The sequence below is a fragment of the Dissoconium aciculare genome (assembly GCF_010015565.1).
Source record: "Dissoconium aciculare CBS 342.82 unplaced genomic scaffold K489scaffold_6, whole genome shotgun sequence".
Taxonomy (NCBI): domain Eukaryota; kingdom Fungi; phylum Ascomycota; class Dothideomycetes; order Mycosphaerellales; family Dissoconiaceae; genus Dissoconium; species Dissoconium aciculare.
In genome coordinates this window covers 1,367,804-1,390,580 of record NW_022984956.1, presented here as the reverse complement: position 1 = coordinate 1,390,580, position 22,777 = coordinate 1,367,804, and the positions used below count along the sequence as shown (strand labels likewise).

Below are 22,777 nucleotides of genomic sequence, written 5' to 3'. Positions count from 1 at the left end.
GCAGATGTGGCAGCAGAGCACCTGCATTATCCGTTTGCATGGAAGAAGCATGTTCTCCACATATGACCGAAAATAAGAGGAGCAAAGCCCGGATTGAGAGGCACAGCAGCAGCGCACATCATGCGATCAGCATGCGGATTGTTCTCAGTTCGAGTAATACCTGTAGGAAATGATCCCTCTGCTGGAGCATGTACAGTAGGTACATGGTGTCGTGACGATGGTGTTCCTTCTCTCCATGGCTTTTTTATTATAACCCAAACCCTAGCTCAGAAGTTGTTTGGACGTCGGACGACAAGAAACTGGGAACCCTAGAAATGGGCGTCCACGGAGGAATCTGGTGGCTGATGATGTGCGCAAGAATGCACCTGCATGCAATCGTCGGCGCCGCCACCACCAGCCCACAGATGAAGGGCAGAAACACACCTCGTATCGTGAAATATCAATCCCTCGGCTCCAGGAATCTAGGATCGTGACAAGTTGTGTTGTGCTTCTGCTCGTCCGGGGACGATATCACGAGCGGCCAATCGGCATTACCCAATGCCGTGCACACTCTGCCCGCGAAAGAAGACCCATCCCCATCGCTCAGTGCCGTGCTGGACATGGACATGTCGGCATCGGTACGAATGCACAGATTTCTGGATATTGCGGCTAGGTTTTTTGCGTCAACATCCATGTCTGGTGTTGTATCATGTGATAAATCATGAATTGAAGACACGAGCCTCCGAACTAGAGTGAAATAATCAATATTTCAAAGTACTCCGCACAATACTGCTACATTAGATCGTGTCGATCATCCGTGACTACAGTAGTGTAACAAGTCTAGACGTGTACTTGAAAAGACCGGGATCATTATTGAGAACACCGTGAAATCTGGGCGTAAATCAGCTCGATCAAACATTGCGCTGCTGATCGCATGCTGAGATCATTTCTCACGATCGCGGTCATCATTCGTTGGAAGAAAGAGAGTTTTCAGACTGCAGTGCTAAGCAATGAAGACACTCTGCCCCGCTCGAAGCCTTGTCGCTGGACTGCAGTGGTAGACTCTTTCTTGCTTGCACAGGATCCGAGCTCAACTGCATCGCGCCAATTTATAAGTCTACAACTCTGAATTGAAGATTGAGAGAGTGTGGACTGTCGATTGATATATTCCGCGCGTCGTCGTTGCGCAGCCCTGATTCGCGGCGAAGTATGATGGGAAGGAATGCATTTCGCTGCCATATTCATTGTTGGGTGAACCAATCGCGGCTTCGGCATGCTTAACTTCGAAAAACCTGGAAGCTAGTTCTCTCATGAAGATCGTGGGGAGGTTGGTCAAGGTTGGCACCTGAATTGCATGCAAGCTTGGCTTTCAGACCGCGGCATCTTCATCTCCATGACTCTGTCGGACTGTCTTGTGATAATAACGCGCAACGATGGTCTTCCGCGATAGCACATTGAAAGTTTGCAGTGAACAGTTTCCCACTGCTGGCCAGTCGGACTAGATTGCCACATGTAGAGCTGGCCGTAGAGAAAGAGAGAGCACCATAGAATGCCTATCGCCTAGTTGATCACAGACCACTGGAGCAGAGCGACGCCGATAACCCAACATTGAGTCACGTGCCAATTAATTTTCAATGAACACCTCGAGATCATCATTCGACGAGCGATAAGCCTATCTGTGGCGTCCATCTCGCCTTTCGCACTCATGAAATGCAGAAATACTGTAGATGATCGCTTCCACGTCCCACATATAGTGGCGATCCTCAACGGAAGCCCATCATCTCAGCCACCACGACGCGATGGCGCACTCGTACTGATAGCCGCAACACAAGTTGATTTGAAGAATAGTACTGACGATCAATGCGACCACACGCAAATATTCGGCTTCACGGGCAACTCGCGCCTTCTGCTACAGTAGCCCGGATGCCGTGGCGGTTCAGTGACTTCCAAGGTTCCTTCACGACGGAAGAACTGCGGAGAGTTTGTTTCCCGTTCTCTGGATTCTGTGTCGTCCGCCTGGTTGCTGCTTTCTGGGGCCTAAATTCTCTGGAAAATGCGGAGTCGGCGAGACACCTTTGCTCTTGTAGTACGCCTAGCTGGACCATCAAACGGATAGGTGGTGAACATGGGTTGTAGATCACAAGCGTGGCGTGGCTTACTTCCAAGGTTGCCACCACCGCCTCCGCCATCACCGTCATGTTTCTGATTATCATCACCAAGGGCGCTTACCGCCCATGCTAGAAGGGCTTCTTCGGGCATGGAGAGCGCAATCCGAAGGGGTGTGAAATTGCATGCGTGGGTTGCGACTCTGAACGGTCATTCTTTTTTTGCTTTATAGGTTTTTACTCCACGGCCCTCGTGACCTATAGATGTTGCGATGTCTTGTTCTGAGACAGTCCTTGAGTTCTCACATTCAATCAGATAGTCATGCGAGGTACCATTTGACGCGATGTAAACCTTGCTCTAGATAATCACCACGGCATTTTTTGGGGTCTGAGTGCGGGACGAGCATTGCGCAGTGGAAAAAGGGACCGGTCGGCTATGGTGCAGCTGTCACTCGAAGACGATGGATCAAGAATTTGCGGGGAGAAGAGATGGAGGTGCAGTAGTCTTGTGACTTCATCCCACAGAACACATCCTACCGTGCCTACTCAAGTACTATGCTATGGAGAAGTGTAGGCAAGAGTGGCATGCCAGCGTTCAATCCTTCAGGCGCTGATGTCGTGAAGCGGCGGTATCTGGAACTGCATGTGGCTTTCTCTTTCACTCGCTGCCAGATGCGGGGATGTTCAGGTACTCAGCTCGATGTATCTCTCTCTCTCGGGAAGTCTCCAGGACAGGACAGACACACGACAGGTACAGTACCCGAAAGACAGGCACTTTCTCGTCAATTCTTGTCAGGCACACATTCATGCACGCCGCGGCAGATGGAAGCACATGGGGATTCCAGATGCGGTCATTCTCCGCACGCCACCTCCGATTGATTTGCGCGTAGGATTCCGGGTCACTCTCAGCCAACTCCGCGTCGTTCCCTGTCAGCAAAGAAGGAATGATAAAGTCGTGGCTGACTGGTAAACCATGTTGGCACGCCTGTCATCATCACAGCAGAGGAAAAGCAGGTCTGTAGACAATGACGACGAGAATTATGCCTCATGACGAAGCGAGGCAAGCGTGATAGATTTGGATGCAAAGAACACAAAATGGAAGAGACTGGGAGGCGCAGAAACAGCCGGCGCAGGTCTCGTAGTTCTGCGACCGGCATGCTGGAGTCCGTGGATGAGGGAGAGACATTGCACCACCGCCGCCTACGCCGCCGCCGTCGTAGCGATCCATAGGACAGCAGTACTGTGCAGTATCATTTGTCGCATAGAATACTGGAAGGAATCGACCTGATGACATGTCTCTCCCAGCTGGAATCTATTTCAGATTTCGCACAGCAAATGAATTTCCAAACAAGATTCGTGTCTAGTTCTTCCGATCTCAGTCGCACACAGTAAGAGAAGAGGCCCAGACCCGGCGGTGCGAGGATGATCTGACACAGTACTCCTTACTCCTGTGCGATCACACGCGAAGGACAACAACACGCTTTCTCAGATATTGCGATTCAACTGATCAGTTGCACTTCACGCGTGTGGTGGTAATGCGTGCCCGTTATCTGCCAACAGCTCGTGTCGCGCGCATAGTAGCAGAGGCAACGGAGTATGTGGACAAAGAGTAGGGAACGAGACATCTCAACGACGGTACCGTCCAACCTTCGCACCCGTGATAACTGGCTCGACACACGCCGCAACTGCTGCACCCACGCACGCGGGTCGCGCGCACATCGTAGGCAGGTACAGTGCCACCCGCATTCCCGTCCTACACCCTCATCAATTATTCTCGTGAGAGCGAGAGAAAGGGAACGAGGAAAAATACATGAGAAATGCTACATTTAGTGCCGCTAGGCGTGGCCACCTCCTCCTCCACGACCTCCACGACCTCCGCCACCATTGCCGATAAAGGTTAGATCTGCGCTGCGCTAGAGGTCGATGAGGATTAGTGCAGCCCGCTTGTCACTGATAGCTCCCGAACCCGGCGGGTTTTAATCTAACGCCGAGGCATCTGGAAATTTGAGGAAAACACTTGCACATCGTCATCCGACCTCACCTGTTCCTTGCCAACGGCCCCGGTCCCGGTCCAGGGGAGGCACGGTTTCCCTTCAATTGCTGGCCGTGTCATTTCATACCGGGCTGAGATTGTCCCTACTATGGGGGAGTTTCTGCCGTTTGATGTGCTAATGATGAACCATCGTATCGTATTGTTGTCTTTTGTGACGGTCTTGTACAAATGGATGGCTCTCTGGCTTGTTCTCCTGCAATTGATAAACTCTGCGCTGTAGGGAACCGGCTCTGGGGATGGCATTGCGAACGTATCGTTGACTGATCTGATCCGATCGTCGTATCCGCTCTGGAACCCCCCATCGCAACGGAAATCTCATGATCGTCGACATCATCAAAATCATCATCATCGTGTGTCCAGATGTTAAACAGCGCGCGTCCCTTGAACTCTGTCTGAGATGCACGCTCCATCGTCATCACAGATCACCTCACCTCGTTCATTATTCATCAAATCTCACGCACGGCTTTCTCATCTATTCAAAAATGAAGGGATCGGATGCCTGTCTCTGAGAAATACCGACTGAACCCGAAATCCAGGCCTTCACTCTGTGTAAGACCCTCTCTGCATCTTAGACGTATTCCGATAATAGATCGAATGGCGAGGGAAGAGACATCATGGGCCGGCAAAACCTCGTCCCGTGTGTCGGTTCATACACACTTCTGTCCATCGTATTGGTGTGTCCTGTAAGCATGATGAGGGGTCTTATGCGCCCATCCTCGTCCTAAACGCGAAGATCTGTAACTATTGAGGTCGTATGTGGACCTTATCCTTCGATATCGCCTCCTCTGGGCGGTGTTGATGCCCGCCTGCTCGAGATGCAGCTGGGCCACATGCCCACGTTGCAATGGTTGGGGTAGACTATCTATTCCAGCTGCACGATATGTAGCTATTGAGGTGTAGAATGCGCTTAGTGTGGTGATGATCGACTGCGCAACGGAGGAATAAACCTGTATGCAGCCTGGTATCGACATGCACACGGCTGACAGCTCTCCAAGTGGGCACCAACATGCGCAAGTACAGGACGGCACAGCACAGTACAGCAGGCAATTGTCTACTCCGCCTTCTCCTCCTTCTCCACCAATGCCAAACGCGTGTGTAGTGCCTTTGAGGGTATTTCCAGCACATGAAGCCTCCCGGGAACCTCACCAGGGCTGGACCTGTCATGCTTCATTCTGCAGGACCTCCACATGCGATACCATCCATGTATGGGCAACGCGACCAAAACCGTAGTCAGGACCGTCGTAGAGATCTCCCCATTCTGTCATCAGTTCCGACGAGTTTATGCTTTCCCCGCCGATTCAATTCGGCTGTCACCACACGTTCATGGTTTAGCCGTTGTCGATCTGCACCTCGACCGTTGCGACTAATCCCGGCTCAAGTCTTGTTAGCCTCCCGTGCATTCATTCATTCCACCCTTTCATCACACCCATCAATCATCGCTCGCACTCGGTCCTTCCCCCAATCGCGCCGCTGCTGCAGCCAGAGAGAAGAGCAGATCGCTCGCCGTCGTTTGGTTTGGGTGTCTCTCTCGCTGCGCCCACGAGGTTTCCTTTCCACCAGAGAGAATCAGAGACACACGCACCTCACACACACACTCTTACCTCACACTCGCTCACACACACACCAACAACCTACCACACGCTCTCTCTCTTTCCTTGCCTCTCCCGCTCTCTTGTTTGTCATAATTCTCCCGTATCCCGGCCGACCTTTAATATAGCATGCTGCCGGTTCGTCAACCTCACTGCATCATCATCTAACACCTCCGACCTCAGTCACCGTTGCTCGGGTGTCACAGTCATGGATCTCAGACCATCCGACTCCTTTCGGAGGCCTCACAACACACGTCGGGCTCCTCCACGGCAGTCTCAGCCGCGACGGCCACGACCCGTCAGTGGCATCTCAAAGAACAAAGATTACGGTGAAACCATCGATGAGGAAGATGACGACCACGAGCAGGAGGCCTGGCGTGACGACTTACTGGACGTCTACTCCGAGAAACGCGAGTCACATAAACCTCCACCGCCGGCCGCGTCCACTGCCTTGCCTGTGCCTGTACGGAACAATCTACCCACACGGAAGGACTCACTAAGGCCACCGCCAGTGACCCAACGAAAGAGTTGGCGCGACTCTTCGGCACGCCTGTCCATGACCGCGCTGCCACACTTACAACGACTCGAATCTGCCAGCTCCTTTGGAGCATTGACCGCGCTACCACCCATCACCTCAATGAGAGACCCACTACCACAGTATGACGAGAAGGATGAGGAGAAAGAACAGGATGACGACCAAGATCCATTCAAGGCTCTCCCGGAGGAAGAAGCCGAGATCTTGAGACGACAACTCGAAATCCCGCCCGTCACAGTCACCTACCGTCAGCTATATCGATATGCGACCCGAAACGACATGATCATCCTATGGGTCAGCGCATTCTGTGCCATCGCTGCGGGTGCCGCCATGCCGCTGATGACAGTCGTATTTGGTAACCTGGCAGGTGAATTCCAAGGCTTTTTCCTCGGAACTGTCACACCAGACGTCTTCCGCTCGGAGATCAGCCGGTTGACCCTATACTTTGTTTACCTCGCTATTGGTGAGTTTGTCACCAGCTACATCTGTACCGTCGGCTACATCTACGCCGGTGAGCACATCACCGCCAAAATCCGACAGCGCTACCTCGAAAGCATCCTCCGTCAGAACATCGGCTATTTCGACAAGCTTGGAGCTGGTGAGATCACTACCCGCATCACTGCCGACACCAATCTCATCCAGGACGGTATCTCGGAGAAGGTCGGCTTGTCGCTGACCGCATTGGCGACCTTCATCTCGGCGTACGCCATCGGTTACTACAAATACTGGAAACTCACTCTCATTCTCTCCTCCACCATCGTCGCCATCTTCCTCACCATGGCGGTTCTTGGTCAATTCATTGTGAAATTCCAGAAGAACTCGCTCGCATCATATGCCGAAGGTGGTACCGTTGCCGAAGAAGTCATCAGCTCCATCCGCAATGCCATTGCCTTTGGTACGCAGGACAAATTGGCCAAGGAGTACGACAAGCACTTGACTCTCGCTGAACGTGCCGGATTCCGCATGAAGGCTTTCACCGGTGGCATGATCGCTTTCCTTATGATGTACGTTTTCTTGACGTACTCGCTGTGCTTCTGGCTCGGTGCCAAGTACATTGTCAGCGGCGAGACCACTCTCACCAACGTCCTCACCATCTTATTGTCCATTATGATCGGCGCGTTTGCTCTTGGAAACGTCGCCCCCAATGTCCAGGCTTTCACCACTGCTGTTGCTGCTGCCTCTAAGATCTACGCCACTATTGACCGACAGTCGCCACTCGACCCGACATCCAGCGAGGGTCGCGTTCTTGAGAAACTGGCTGGTACAGTCGAGCTTCGCAAGGTCAAGCACATCTACCCTTCGCGTCCCGAGGTTGTGGTCATGGATGGTGTCGATCTTGTTGTTCCCGCTGGTAAGACAACAGCTCTTGTTGGTGCCTCTGGATCCGGAAAGTCTACCATCGTCGGCCTTGTCGAGCGTTTCTACGATCCCGTCGGAGGCGAGGTGCTTCTCGATGGTGTCAAAGTGTCAGACCTCAATTTGCGATGGCTCAGACAGCAGATCAGCCTGGTTTCCCAAGAGCCTACCTTGTTCGCCACCACAATCGCAGAGAACATTCGACACGGTCTTATCGGTACCCGCCACGAGGGCATGTCTGAGACCGAGACACGCAATCTGGTCGAGGACGCTGCCCGCAAGGCGAACGCCCATGACTTCATTTCTCAACTTCCTGAGGGCTACCAAACCAATGTCGGTGAACGAGGTTTCCTGCTCAGTGGTGGACAAAAGCAACGTATCGCTATCGCCAGAGCTATCGTCAGTGACCCCAAGATTCTTCTCCTTGATGAAGCGACTTCCGCTCTTGACACCAAGAGCGAGGGCGTTGTGCAAGCTGCACTTGACAAGGCTGCCGAAGGCCGAACCACTATTGTTATTGCACACCGTCTCAGCACCATTAAGAACGCCGATAACATTGTCGTCATGTCCAAGGGTAAAATCGTCGAACAAGGAACTCATCAATTGCTTCTGTGGAAAAAGGGTGCCTACTACAATTTGGTCGAGGCACAGCGAATTGCTCAGGAGAAGGAAGAGAAGCAGCGCGAGGATGACGAGATCGAGACGAGACTCATGAACCGACACAGTCAGCAAAGTCTGCACCGACGAAGCCTCGCCCGCCGAAGTGGAGCAATTCGCACAAGCATCGCCGCTTCCGAAGACGGCTGGAACACTCCCGTGACTGACAGCTTCAACGACAAAGCTTTCGAGGATAAGAGCTTTGGCACTCCCGGTTACCAGGGAAGCCATGACAGCGCTGGTCTCGAATTGCTACAAATGACTGAGGCCCAGGAACAAGCTGCCGGCGTCGAGTTCGCCAACCTGCAGAAGCAAGGCGTCGACCACGAGAAATACAGCACCTGGTCCTTGGTGAAGATGATTGGTGGATACAACAAGCAGGAAATCCCCTACATGCTGTTGGGTCTGTTCCTCGCCATCATTGCTGGTGGCGCTCAACCTGTGCAATCCGTCTTTTTCTCCAAGTCCATCGTTGCATTGGCAGAGCCGCCGAGCCGATACGCCGAGCTCCAGGAGCAGGCAAGCTTCTGGGCATGGATGTTCTTCATGCTGGCCATGGTTCAGTTCGTCGCATTGATCATTCAGGGTGTCGCCTTTGCCTACTGCAGTGAGCGTTTGGTCCACCGTGCTCGTGACAGCGCCTTCCGTTACATGCTCCGACAGGACGTCGAGTTCTTCGATCGCGAGGAGAACTCGGCTGGTTCCTTGACTTCTTTCTTGAGCACGGAGACCACCCATCTCGCTGGTATGTCCGGTACCACCCTCGGAACGATTCTTCAAGTCCTCACTACCCTCATCGGCGGTTTCATCCTCTCACTCGCTATCGGCTGGAAACTCGCTTTGGTCTGCATTGCCACCGTCCCCGTTATTGTCGGATGCGGTTTCCTCCGTTTCTGGATGTTGGTTCGCTTCCAAGGCCGTGCTAAGCAGGCTTATGAGAAATCTGCCTCGTTCGCTTGCGAGGCTACATCTGCAATTCGCACTGTCGCTTCGTTGACACGTGAAGAGGACGTGCTCAAACTATACGCCGACCAACTCAACAGCCAAGGTGCGAAGTCTTTGTCTACCATCTTGAACTCCAGCTCGCTCTACGCCGCCTCGCAGAGTTTGATGTTCTGCTGTGTTGCTCTGGGTTTCTGGTACGGTGGTAACCTCATCTCTACTCACGAGTACGACCTGTTCGAATTCTTCCTGTGTTTCTCCGCCGTCATCTTCGGCGCCCAGTCCGCTGGTACTGTGTTCAGTTTCGCACCCGACATGGGTAAGGCGAAGCACGCTGCTGTCGAGATCAAGGCTCTCACCGAGCGTCAACCCACTATCGACTCATGGTCCAAGGAGGGCACTCACATCAGTGACATGAAGGGTCTGGTCGAGTTCCGCGACGTTCACTTCCGTTACCCGACTCGCCCTGAGCAGCCAATTCTACGTGGTCTGAACCTCACTATCCGCCCTGGTCAATTCGTCGCGCTTGTCGGAGCATCCGGTTGCGGAAAGTCGACTACCATCGCCCTTCTCGAACGCTTCTATGACCCAGTCATGGGAGGTGTTATGGTTGACGGTCACGACATCTCCAGCCTCAATGTTGCCAACTACCGTAACCACATCGCCCTCGTATCGCAGGAACCTACCTTATACCAAGGTACCGTTCGCGACAACATCCTGCTCGGTGCCGACAAGCGCCCTGAGGACGTACCCGAGGAGGCCATTATTCAAGCTTGCAAGGACGCCAACATCTACGAATTTATTCTCTCGCTTCCCGAGGCCTTCAACACTGTCGTGGGTAACAAGGGTAGCATGTTGTCGGGTGGTCAGAAGCAACGTATCGCCATCGCTCGTGCTCTCCTCCGCGACCCCAAGATCCTTCTCCTCGACGAGGCCACCTCCGCGCTTGACTCCGAGTCAGAAAAAGTTGTCCAAGCTGCTCTGGACAAGGCTGCCAAGGGTCGTACGACTATTGCTGTTGCTCACCGTCTGTCCACCATTCAAAAGGCCGATGTGATCTTCGTCTTTGACGCCGGCCGTGTCGTCGAGTCGGGCACACACACCGATCTTCTCGCCAAGCGTGGTCGGTACTATGAGCTCGTCAACCTGCAGAGCCTCGGCGGCGCATCATCATGATCGTGATTCGCAGAGCCCCTTACCTCTGATTTTCCAACTTGCAAAAAATTCTCATCTTCAGCGACCGGCGTTTTATGGTGAAATTCGTCCACGGATTAGGGAGAATGGGACGGACATCTTTCCCCCTCTGGCGTTTATCAATTTTCGCTTTTCTTTCCTGCCACTTTTCGTTGCTCATTTTTGATTCTCACTTGCAGCAATGGTTCCTCCCAATTCGGGAAACCCACGATACCACATCTTACCCAAATTTGGGCCTTTGCACATACGCACATATGATGTCTCTCACACTCTCTTCCTCGCAAGAACCAACCTCTCTTACGCATTAGCCCCTTCGGGAAACCCATCGAGAATGAGGTTCTGATTTCTCTCCCTTTCGCTTCTCTGCAGGAAACGTCTATGACGATATGAGCTCTGTTTAAACTCCTCTCTTGTTGACATGGCAACATGAAGGGGTGCTTTTCTCATTCTTATCCTCATCATCATTTTGTTGTTCCCCACCCGAGTCTATTCACCCAATATTTACTGTGGATGATCTGGGCCTGTATGGGCGCTCGATCTTGTTTTTGGATATGTCCATGTCACGAACCAAAATGAAAAGGAACTTTGTCAAAAACTACTTCATCATTCATGACTGCCTTTAAATAATTATTGCGAGTTTTAAATAATGTGAGATAGAATAATGGTCATCATTTTCCGTCATTTTCCGCCTCGACTGCAGTTGGAGGTGTAGGATTGCTGCTGTTGGCGTGCACGGACCACCGGAGATTCGTGCTTCAGTCCTGTCTGCTCCACGCCAGTAATTGACGGGTCGATCCTGAGATGCGGATTTCTCAAAGATTCACCTCGCGCGACAACGACGACATCACGATTCGCATCCTACCGTGTCATTGAGAGTATCACTGTGGTTTTCAGTAAACTTCGAGTGCAATTCGCGCGGGAATGGTGACCGGTGCGTCACTTACACGAGTCGCGGCCGCCGCATAGGCTGGCGATTTTCAAACCTCTTTGGCGCGCAGTCTTGCGGAGTCCATCGATCACGATTGTTCTCAGGCGACACATGGTCGAATTCTGAGCGCCTCCGACCCAGACGACAACATTCAGCCATCGCCCTCGATATCGACGATGGCGCCCAAAAGGAAACGGCCTTCTGAGCGGCAGGTCCTGGATGATGATGGATCCAGCAGGCCATCTCCGTATCGACCGGAGCGAGGTGCGACCAAAGATGGTCCGACTGAGAGTCCTGCTCGCCCGGCGACAAGGATGTCACCTGCAACTTTCGCGTCCGAGTCGGCCGCTGCTACTTCAGCATCCAGCTTTCCTCCAAAGCATGACTGCTACGACCACATCACCAGCGATGTCATCTCGAGATGGAGCACAGGAGGGAGTCAAACAATTGTCGCGGCGGGAGCGGAAGCGGATGAGATGATCTTGAGCGAAGTTCTACAAGAGCTGACGGAGAGCTGTCTACATGGTCGTTTGACGGGCAATCAGGCTGGCGCTGTGATAAAGGAGATCATCATTGCGCGGCAGGCAGTCGATGATGTGGATGTCGCATCACATTTCATCGACACCATATCGCTGCTCGATGAGGAGTATCAGAAAAATGCTACACTCCGCGCGCTCGTAGCGGCTACCTTGATTGATCCTCAGGTCTTTCGCCAGGAGCTGGATATTCCTCTCCTGCAAGCACTCAGCTTGGTGCGGGATACCTTTGAGAAGATGCGCACCCGGAAATCGACGAATATCCTTTACAAACAAGCAAATTTCAATTTGCTTCGGGAGGAGAGTGAGGGATACGCGAAGCTGGTGACGGATTATTTCAACACGGTTCAGGACGCATGCAGCCGACGAGACGACAACCCAAATATCGCGGAGGATGCCTTCCAGCGAGTCAAGGCGTTGGTTGGTGCTTTCGACTTGGACGTTGGCCGTGTCTTGGATATCACCCTGGATGTCAGCGCAAATCTCTTGGTCAAGGCCTATCCATTCCTCATCAAATTCTACCGCGCGAGTTCTTGGTGGCCTGATGCTGATTCTTTTGACAACATTCAATTCGAGGATCAAGGCTTCAGCACAATTCCTGATTGGGCATTGCCCGGCTCAGGTCGGGTGACGTCAAGCGAGGACGAAGATTCACGACTCTCAATCTTAAGGACGACGAGGGATGTTAAGTTCTGGCGCTCTGTCGCCGATAAGGGCACGGATGCCTTCTTCGAGCTCGGAAGTCGGCACATCATCAATTACGAAGCCGTGCTTCCTGTTCTGCAGCAGAATATTCCAGTGGAGCTAGATTCGCGAGGCAAAGAATCGAATCCAGAAAAGCGACTGTACTTAGCAGAGCAACGGCGGCACATGCGAGAGACGCGGACGCTTCCTCCTCAGGGCAACTACGATGCTGCCCAATTGCTGGGCTTCAAATTACGCTTTTATGCCTCTGCGGCCCGCCATGCGACAGACATACTGCCGGATAATCTTATGAAGCTCGCGGCATTTCTGATCAAAATCGGATTCATCTCACTAAAAGATCTCTACCCTCACCTTCATCCATCCGACGAGCAAATGCCGGCAGAACGGACACGCCTGGAAAAAGAAAAGGCCGCTCGGGATGCTAAAGATCGGCCAACTGCGGGTGTCAACGCTCTCGCGATGGCTGCTGCACTCACAGACGATACGGCGCCTGCACTCCGCAATACGAGAACTGACAAGGAGCGAGCTGGGGGCGCCACCCCTGGACAGGATAAGAAAGAGGAACCTGCCGACGACCTTCCGACGCCGGAGAACCAGAAACTACAGTTACTAAAAGCTTTACTCTTGATCGGAGCACTTCCTGAGGCGCTGCATATCATTGGGAGATTCCCATGGCTTCTAGAAGTGGAACCGTCAATGACACCGTTACTTCATCGCATCGCCAATCACATGCTGAGCAAGATGGCGAAGGATTCTCAGCCTCTGGCTAGTGTGGGCGATTTCAATCAAGCACGCGAACAGGTTGCAGACACGGTCGCCCAATCCGATGGCCGGTTGTCATTCAATGCGAGGCAACAGATGCGGCCGATGCGATGGCTTCACAACGACGTGCACAATCTTGAAGACGGCATCGCCTATGTTCACTATTATGCTGACTGGAGCGATAACATCCCTGTTTGTCAGACCCTCGACGATGTATTTTTGCTCTGCAATACCTTCCTTGGCCTCCTCGGTCTGAAGGTCGGACAGAACGTCAAGCTATACGGTACATTATTGCGGCTGGCAAAGGCTAGCCTGACGCATGATCAATCAGAAGATAACCGCGCTCGATGGCTGGAGATGATGAGGCGCCTGCTTGTCCCTGCATTGAGCTTGAGTAAGCACAACCCTCATTTGAGCCAAGAAGTCTATGAGCTGCTCGCCTTCTTTCCAACCGCTACTCGCTATGGCATCTATGCCGAGTGGTTCACTGGAAGGACTTCTCGTCTGCCTGAGATGCGAAGTGCATTCGACCGTAACAAGGCCGAAGTCCGCCTCGTCCTTCGGCGGGTTTCCAATGACACGGGCAAGAAACAATCGCGCGCGTTAGCCAAAGTGACTCTTTCCTCGCCAGGAGTCGTCGTGATGGAGATGGTTAATCAACTGGAGAGCTACAGCAATATGATTCCAAGCTTGGTGGAGTGTACGCGTTTCTTTTCACCACTTGCGTACGATGTGTTGACTTGGTGTCTCATCAATTCGATGGGTGGTCAAGGTCGAGACCGACAGCAAGCCGATGGAATGTTGACCAGCCCATGGTTGCAAGCACTGTCACATTTCGTGGCCTCACTCTACACGAAATATTCCAACCTCGACCCCACACCTGTTCTGCAATACTTGGCATTTGAGCTCCGCAGTGGAAATGCCACCGATCTCGAGATGATCGAGCAGATCCTCGTCGAAATGGCTGGCATTCGATCAGATGTCGAGTTCAACGATGCTCAAGTGCTCGCTATGGCGGGAGGTGAGCAGTTGCAGAGTCACATTATGCGACAATTATCCGACGCCAGACACGTCAAAGACAAGTCCGCGAAGCGCTTGATCAAAGCCCTCGCGGAGCCGAAGCTTGTAGGACAAATCCTTGTAGCTATCGCGCAGGAACGACAAATGTACGCCCATCACGACGGCTCGAGCGATATGCCGCTGAAGGTCCTGGGCAATAACCTCGACAAGATTCATGCCATTTTCGCGCAATATCTCGAAGTGCTCAAGACTAATCTCAAACCGGATCTGTTTGAGTCTCTGGTTCCAGAAGCCGCACGATTGGTGGGAGACTTTGGCATCGAGCCTGGTATCGCATTGTCCATTTCTCGAATGGCGATCCGTCATCGCATGAGTGAAGCCGATGCAGCGAAGAAGAAGGCCGAGATCGAGGAGAAGAAGCTCAAAGCGGCGCAAGCCAAAGCTGAGTCTACCAACGATGTTGCAATGCAGGGCGCAGAGGAGGGCGCTGTCCCAGATGCACCCGAGCTCAAGACCGAGACTTCTATCAATGAGGAAAAGGATAACAATCCGACACAGAGCCCGTGGCATCCGGTGTTGCTGCCGGTCATTGAGCGACTTACAGAGGTTGCTCCTGAATTGGCTGCGCGGGTCAGCATTCCTTTCTACGTCACTTTCTGGACGCTCGCACATCCGGATTTGTGGGTGCCGACCGACAGCTATAAGAGGGAAATCGCTCGCATCGATGGCCAAATGAATGAGATCAGCGGGAACCGTTCAGATATGAGTGCTGTGGCCTTGAAGGAACGAGACAGGAAGAAGCGAGCACTGCAGGAAGTCCGCGACCGGCTTTCGAACGAGACCAAACCACACCTCAACGCATACTTACAAGTTCGGAGCCGTATCAGTGGCAACCACGGCGAAAACCAGCATTGGTTTCCCAAGATCGTCGCGAAAAGCGCGAAGCAAGAACATGCCGCCAAGGACGCTCGACACCTTGGTCTCCTCGAAGAATGTTTCCTCCCTCGAGCTATGCTTTCATCAATCGATGCCCAGTATTCCTTCCACATGCTGAAGATGATGCATGACAACGGCACCTCCGGCTTCAGTCTTATGCATCTGCTTAGTCAGCTCTTCAAGAAACAGTTGCTCGCGTCGCTCATGTTCCAATACACTGCCATCGAGGCACAAAACTTCGGCCGATTTATCTGTGAGACGATGAAGCTCCTACATAGGTGGCACAGTGACAAGTCCATCTATGATAAGGAGGCCCTCGGCGCGAAGAAGAAACTCCCGGGCTTCGTCAAGACATTCGATGAGAAAGGCGACCCGAAGAACGTCATGGATTGGGAGGAGTTCCGTCGGTTACTCTTCAATTTTCATACCTTCCTCTATGGCGCTTTGACTGCGTGTTTCGAATCGGACGAGTACATGCATGTGCGCAACGCAATCATCGTGTTGAAATCCGTGCACATCGTGTTTCCGATGCTCTCCTTTCAAGGCAAGAACATGATCGAGGTGGTCAAGAAATTCTCCGACAAGGACACCCGCCAGGATCTCAAACTTGCGGCCATGTCATTGCTCGGTCCGCTCAAAAGTGGTGAGAAGAACTGGCTGACGCCGCAGAAATTCCGTCTGAATGATCCTGGTAAGGACGGTGCAAAGGGTGCCAGGCGCAGTTCGTCGATTCAGCCAGACGGCGCGAAATTGGATGCTTCGGCGTCGGAGTTCAAGCCGGGTTCCGGTGCGCGAGTCAATGGTAATTCCCGAAAGGAGTCCGTGGTTGGTGGTCGAGAGGATGGAGAGATCGAAGACGAGAAGAAGAGTAATGGTCCGGACACGAAAACAATTGAAAAATTGGCTACTGCCGTCATTCACGAGGATGCAAAGGGGGCGGGCCGATCGGATGATAGCAGATCTGGACAAGCTTTTGCAAAGGACACTAAGAGGGCGGAGTCGAACTTAAGCAATGCTGCGAATCAGGGTGATACCCGATCTCTTCCACAGCACAACGGACCGCGATCCGACTCCAAACCACCTGCCTCAATTCCAGCAAGGCCGCCCGCAAAAGATTCCACCCCGAGAAACGAACGCGACCTTCCGGCAAAGCCTGCATCGCGTTTCTCCTCTCGTGATGAGGGTTATGGGCGACTGGACCGTCCTAACGACGCCCGTCCTCATTCACGAGATCAGTCGCCGGCTTCAAGAAGTAGTCGGCCTCGATCACCGAGTCATTCTGGGCGAAGCAATCTTCGCGACGAGCGCCCGCACGATCGCTCTGCAGCGGACGCACGCCATGTTCGCGACGATGCATCTCATTCGCGCCGAGATGGTAATGCTGACAACAAGCCCACGCCTGATTCGCGCGACCGGATGGATACTGGCCATCGAAATGCGGACCGTGCGCCGCCTGCAGAACGCTTCACTCGCATCCCTTCTTCTGTCATACTGCCTGATGCACCGTCTCCTTCGCGTCCAGTCTCCTCGTCTAGTGGGCCGGGGCAAGGATCCGTCGACGTGCAGCACAATGTAAATCCAGCACGACTTGCCTTAATCAACGCCGATGTCGGCAGTCCAGCGAATACGCGACGAAATCCCGAAAAGGACCAACGACGAGAGCGCGAGCCACGGCATGATGAACGGTCTGCGTCAGCCAACTTCCAACCTCGGGCAGATTCGAGAGCAGGCAATGGTCGACCGCGTGAGCTCATGGACGATCAGCCATCACATCATGATTCCAACAATGACAACACGCCGACAGGTCCCAAGCGCGGACGAGCAGGCAGGGACCATGGTGCCAACCAGGAATCTAGCTATGGTAGACTGAATGGACCTCCGCCACAGGACACTGCGCCTTCTGGGCCGAGGCAATCTGCCGGCCCGAATGGACGAGATGGGCGGAATACTGATAACAGTCATCGAGGTGGTGCCCAGCCGACGTCCTTGAATCGTGCAGATGAAGTCATCGGACCACAACGAGGAGGACCTTCACGGCAACCCAGCATCTCACACTTTGATCGACCGTCTGCACCTAATTCTGTCCCGAGCACACCTGCTCCAGAACCTGCCATACCTGTCCATCCTAGCCGCTTGGCGCAGCTCAACCAGCCTTCACCTCTTCAGACCAATTTTACAGCACCAATTGGTCCCCGAGGCAATGCTTCTCCTACGACGGGTGCGCCCTCCGGCCCTCGCGCCACACCTCGCACAGGGCCTGTCTCGGCAGGACCGAGCCCCGCCAGCGCGAATCCGCCCTCGGGTCCTGCAAGGCGCTCCGGACGGGCGGGTGGCAACGCCAACGGACCGCCTCCTGCGAGCACGCCGTCGAGTCAAGGAGTCAACTTCCGGGGCGCCTCTACTCGTCAGGCAAACGCGTCTTCCTTCTCGCCAGCGACTGGTCGGCCTTCCATGGGTGCGCCTGAGACTCCGAATGAGTCGATGGGACGCCACAAGGTGCACGAGAGCAGACAGTCGCTCGATGAGTTACCTCCTAATCAATCAAGCAATCGACCAGATCTTTTCCAGGCAAAGTCCTCCAACAATTGGCAGGAATCCGACAGCGGCAATGGCGGCAGTGATCGCCGTCGAGACAGAGGCGACGACCGCCACCCTGCTCGTGCTTTCAAGGATGACAATTCCTCATTCCGCCATTCCAATGCTCCGCAAGCGGGTCTGCAAGCAGGCGGTCGTGACCGCCATGCGCAAGATGGCTCTCCACGTCCGCGCCGTGGACCAGATGGCAACAACGAAGGTCCCGATATGAATCAGCGCCGACCAGACCTCACCAGTCAACCACCACCAAATTGGGAGCGTGGGCCATCACGCATTCAAAACTCCGACGACGGACGCCGCAACAGCGGCCGCCTTGGCGGCGGCGGCATCAACAACGGGCCTGGCCCTGTCCGCGACGACTTCCGCAATAGCAACAACAGCGGACCTGGCCCTCTTTCCACTCACGTTAGTGTCGGCGATGGATCTGGGCCTTCGTACCGCAATGACGAGGAGCGTGGAGGACGAGGTCGTGGCCGGGAAGACGCTTTCTCGGGAATGCCACAGGGGCAAGGTAACCATCATCAGGGCCATGGCTTACAGCAGTTGCAGTCGCAGCAGCAAGGTTATTCGCAGGAAAATCGCAAGAGGGGCCCGATGCCACCGTATGAGGGTCCGGGCTCGGGCAAGAGGAGAAGAAATGAGAGATGATTGGGTCTCGTCGCGAACAACGTGACGAGAAGTGAAGTGATGGCGATGGACTCAGCGACGGCATGCAGGTAGAGCTGTCACCCACGATTGATTATTTGAGTTACAAGACGCGACAAATTTCCCTACGCAGCGAGCCTGCAGTCAGATGAACAAGCACTGCAAAGACTGGTAAAAGGCTTTGACACCGAATTTACAATTTTTATTTCACTCAAACGATCCGAGGAGAGCCTATGGCGAAGTGCGGCACAAGGGTGTGCTGCTTACCTCTCATCGCGGATTTAAATGCAAGTCCAAGCATGGTATCCCATCTTCACTCTTCATTGTACCACCACGTCGACCAGACACTTTATTCTTAGACTTTGGCTCGCAAGCATTTTCTTCAAGGGCCACACTGCCCTGTCGTCCCCGTCTGCTCTGCAACAATTGAGCCAATAAAGTCAACGGTCCAGTAAATCCTCTTTCGGGATATCAAATAATGTGCTTCCAAATCCTTTATCGATTGCAGACTTGGATTTCTGAAACAAGCCACCGTTTAGTCCAGAGCGACTACGAAAACAAGAAACGTCCTGTATTAATATTGTAACATCACACATATAGATTGCCCGGGGTTCGATGCGATTTAGCGAAGGCGTTTATTAGGAGTTCCTTTTGTCTCTGGAGGCTCTCATGTCCAGCGTAAGGATGCGTATAGAATTTTACATCATGTTCACTGTACTGCTCGTCTCATACAAAATGATCCCAGACAACTTATTCAGATTCCTGAGTTCGAGTCACGAGTATCATCTACTTTGAACTTGCAGCTTCTGTATGTGGTGTTCTGAATGTGGATAAAAGTAACAATTCTCACGTTGTATATGCCGTCTAACATACTGTAAAGTGAACACTATATCGTTTCTCTAGACGCAGGATAGAGTCAGGAAAGCTGCGGTCGAGCAAAAGCGAACCAATTGGCGTTCGATAAAAATTGCATTCCCACCCTATCATAACAATATATGCACGCAAGATTCTGCCCTGGCATCAACACAACTTCCATATGCTCCCCGATTGCTCGTTGAGCGAGCATCATGCGGGCAAGATGACTTAACTCCCCTTCGGAGGAGCAAATCCCAATGCTCTATCCCACCAAATCTTGTTGACTATCCACTGACCCGGCCTGTCTTTAGGCATGATGTACTTGCCGGCCTGAACGCACGGAGCGCAGGGTTGGTAATAGTATATTTGCTCTACAAGCGGTGGATGCCTGGCAATACCGCACTTCCCGCAGTTGTCTTCTTCGTGTAGCTGGACGTACTCCGATCGATGGCCACATTGCTGCCAATGGATGATTCGACCTCTTTGTCGACACATGGTCCTTCGTGATGTACTTTGCAATGGAGAGGGAGGTCAGTAGATTTCTCTTCGCTTGATGTTCTCGGATGATTTGCTAAACTTACGATTTGTGACCGCTCGCTAGTCTGCCGTGGAGACTATTTGCGCCTTGATGAATGAGGCTTGATCCAACTTGGCGGTAAGATTGAGGAGACCGCGCGACTTGAGAGAGTTTGTGTTCTTATCGCGACTGAAAACGGAGGATTGGAATGAGACCAAGGATCTCGGTCGTAGGATCACTCCATGTTCAGGATGGCTCCATTGCTAGACATGTCGACCGAAGTATATATACACGTATCCAAACGGGTACAGTCGGCGTATCGCACTCGCACATATGAATCTCGCAGCATGATAGGTGGCGGTAAATTATCATACCACATACTTGGGGAATCATGTCACATCAACGCGAGGCTGAAGCATTGTAACGAGAAGCAGCATAGGGATGCGGAGGAGAGAGGTATCTTTGGAGCAAATGTTTTCGCGTTGCCAAGAGGCCACCTCACACGTCTCCGCAACACTATGCATCTACTTGAAACGACACTCAGTGACACTGCTTCAAGATTATTGCTTGGGCCTAGAGTCGTGGATCGAGTCTTGCATAGAGGATCTGTCCAGCTGAAGCAAAGTAAAGGAGACACCAGAATGGGGTCCGGGGTATTCCAGTACGTCTCATGCACGCTGCAATGAACTTACTCGCATCATGCAGCCATCCTCTGTGACGTGGACCTTCGCATTGGGTGCATTCTTGTCGACGAGCAAATGGACCCCTGAGAACCTTGGTAATGACAGGGAGTACCCCACGCGGATTGTTATCTTGTCTGAATACTCTGTTGCACAAAAGCAGTCTTGGCGTCCGGAGAGAGTTCCGATCCGAAGAGTAAAAGTGCGGGCATCATGCAGCGAGGTATGCAGAATACAGTGTGTCAGCACACAGCGCTGGCGAAGATAAGCCTGCAGGCTCGCATGTTCTGTTTACGTCAGACCCCGAAACTGGAAATGAAGTAGTCGAAGCGTCCAAGATGCCGTTCCTGCAAGTCTTCGCTTGAGTGCATCTTCGAAGTTCTTAGCTGCATCATATGCAAGCAATTCCAAAGCACATGTGTCGGTACTCGGCTGACTATCTCATGTCCACATCGCACCTTTAGCTGAGTGACGTAGACTCCACTTCGCGATGGCCGCATTGCATGCTTTGCGTTGATCAAGTCCCTTGTCACCAATTTGGCGCGATCAAGTGCTCACTTGCGCGCGTTGTCGTTCTGGCGAAAATGAAACGCTGCTAGGGACCCTTGCATTCCCTTTTGTATGGTTTCATGACTGAAGAGCAATTTTCTGCTGATTTCGCTCGTGTTCTGTGCTGCAGTACGCAGACGAATGCTTCCTCGTCTGCATTGCGAGCCATTATGACGAGGACTACCGGATGAGCCATTTACTATTGAAGCATCAATCATCCCAATACGGACGAGGAGCGTCCATCACAGGTGTCATCGATAGGTAGGAGATCTTCATTGGTCTTCATAATTGTGTCGTCTGCATCGAGCTCAACGCCGCCGTCATTGTCATCCTTGTATGCAGCCTCGTCTTCGCCAATAACGTCTTCGCCCCGAAGAGCTTCGTCAACATCATCGTCATCCTCATCACGCTGTCCAACGTCATTGGGTTCCGGAAATTGCAGATGCTTCCAGTCTTCGATTTCTTCAATCACACTTCTCAAGCGATCGCGCACACTCTCAACCGCAACGGTTCCGAGGAGCAAGCGTAATGGAGGGTAGCGGCAATGGCCAAGCTGCCACGTCAATTCTGCAGACTTGATAGCGCTCACCGGTTGACGGTCAGTCAGCCATTGTACCAGACGACGTGCATGGCCAGCGGGGGCCGTCGGCGAATCGTAAGGTGCGGAAGGAGCTTTGATGAGAAAATGACCATATTTGCGCAACTCAACCGGACCCTCGGGATCGATGCCAACATCATCCAACCCGTTAGCTTCATTGGTGCGCATGTGACCGGGCTCCACTAAAGTGGCTTTGATACCAAAGGTGTCGACCTCATAGAGCATGCTTTCGATGAGACCTTCCGTGGCGTACTTTGTCGCGCAGTATGGCCCGAGGCCTGGAACGCCGAGAGCTCCCGATGTTGAAGAGAAAATAATATAACGTCCAGCGGGCTCATCTACATCGTCCCGCTTAGATGACTGTTCGCGGAACAAAGGAAGTGAAAGCTGCACGATGTTGAGTGTGCCGAGGAAGTTGGTCTCGAACTGTGAACGCAGGTCGTGGTCATCTTGGTCTTCACACGATCCAATGACACCATAACCAGTGCAGCTATTTAGTGAAAATGTCAGACCGACGTCGCTATCTACCGCTGTTGATAGAAGCAGCTAAGCTTACTTGACGATGATATCAATTCTACCCCAATGCAACACACTCGCTCGGATGACAGACTCGACCGAATCGCGGATTCTGACATCGCAGAGATCGCCTATGCAGTCTTCATGCCAGCCTTGCATCTGTTGCCGAGTATTCTCCGCAATGCGACCGATTGCCGTAACTTTGTCGCCGTGGTTCAATGCTGCCTTCACCAATGATCGACCAATATGGCCTGTGGCGCCGAATACCAGCCATACCTTGGGAATGATTGGCTTGGTCTCATCTGGAGGACCTGTGGATGCTGGTAGACGAAGCTGAGGGTCATCGATGGACACAACAGGCGACTGATGTGATGGCCGACGCAACGGCATTCTTGTTCACGACATGTCGTTCTCAAGAAGACCGGCTCAGGCTCAATACTATGAGATGCTTTCCTGGTAATTGTGGTGCGCATCTACTAAAGACAGGCGGAGACGGTATTTCCAGGGCGAGGACTGGGTGATGTG

General features: G+C 52.8%; 5 protein-coding genes across 5 annotated transcripts; 3 read left to right on the top strand and 2 right to left on the bottom strand.

Annotated features, from left to right (window-relative positions):
* Positions 1-771: 771 nt before the first annotated feature.
* On the bottom strand, positions 772-1,498 carry K489DRAFT_380478 (uncharacterized protein). Its single transcript, XM_033604888.1, has one exon. It carries the CDS (start codon positions 1,289-1,291, stop codon positions 1,097-1,099), a length of 195 nt encoding a protein of 64 aa, XP_033460126.1. The 5' UTR covers positions 1,292-1,498; the 3' UTR covers positions 772-1,096.
* Positions 1,499-1,678: 180 nt separating this feature from the next.
* On the top strand, positions 1,679-2,243 carry K489DRAFT_380477 (uncharacterized protein). Its single transcript, XM_033604887.1, has 2 exons — positions 1,679-2,075; positions 2,139-2,243. The coding sequence occupies exons 1-2, from the start codon at positions 1,840-1,842 to the stop codon at positions 2,218-2,220; spliced, it is 318 nt and encodes a 105-aa protein (XP_033460125.1). The 5' UTR covers positions 1,679-1,839; the 3' UTR covers positions 2,221-2,243.
* A 4,120-nt stretch (positions 2,244-6,363) lies between these two features.
* On the top strand, positions 6,364-10,392 carry K489DRAFT_318733 (P-loop containing nucleoside triphosphate hydrolase protein; the record flags this gene model as incomplete). Its single annotated transcript, XM_033601344.1, has 2 exons — positions 6,364-8,341; positions 8,459-10,392. The coding sequence occupies 2 exons, from the start codon at positions 6,364-6,366 to the stop codon at positions 10,390-10,392; spliced, it is 3,912 nt and encodes a 1,303-aa protein (XP_033460124.1).
* A 1,122-nt stretch (positions 10,393-11,514) lies between these two features.
* On the top strand, positions 11,515-16,103 carry K489DRAFT_388881 (uncharacterized protein; the record flags this gene model as incomplete). The annotated part of the gene is made up of 4 exons (XM_033606454.1): positions 11,515-11,892; positions 11,923-14,086; positions 14,114-15,973; positions 16,006-16,103. 4 exons carry the CDS (start codon positions 11,515-11,517, stop codon positions 16,101-16,103), a joined length of 4,500 nt encoding a protein of 1,499 aa, XP_033460123.1.
* Positions 16,104-21,352: 5,249 nt separating this feature from the next.
* On the bottom strand, positions 21,353-22,642 carry K489DRAFT_388880 (NAD(P)-binding protein; the record flags this gene model as incomplete). Its single annotated transcript, XM_033606453.1, has 2 exons — positions 21,353-22,226; positions 22,293-22,642. The coding sequence occupies 2 exons, from the start codon at positions 22,640-22,642 to the stop codon at positions 21,353-21,355; spliced, it is 1,224 nt and encodes a 407-aa protein (XP_033460122.1).
* Between the last annotated feature and the right edge of the window lie 135 nt (positions 22,643-22,777).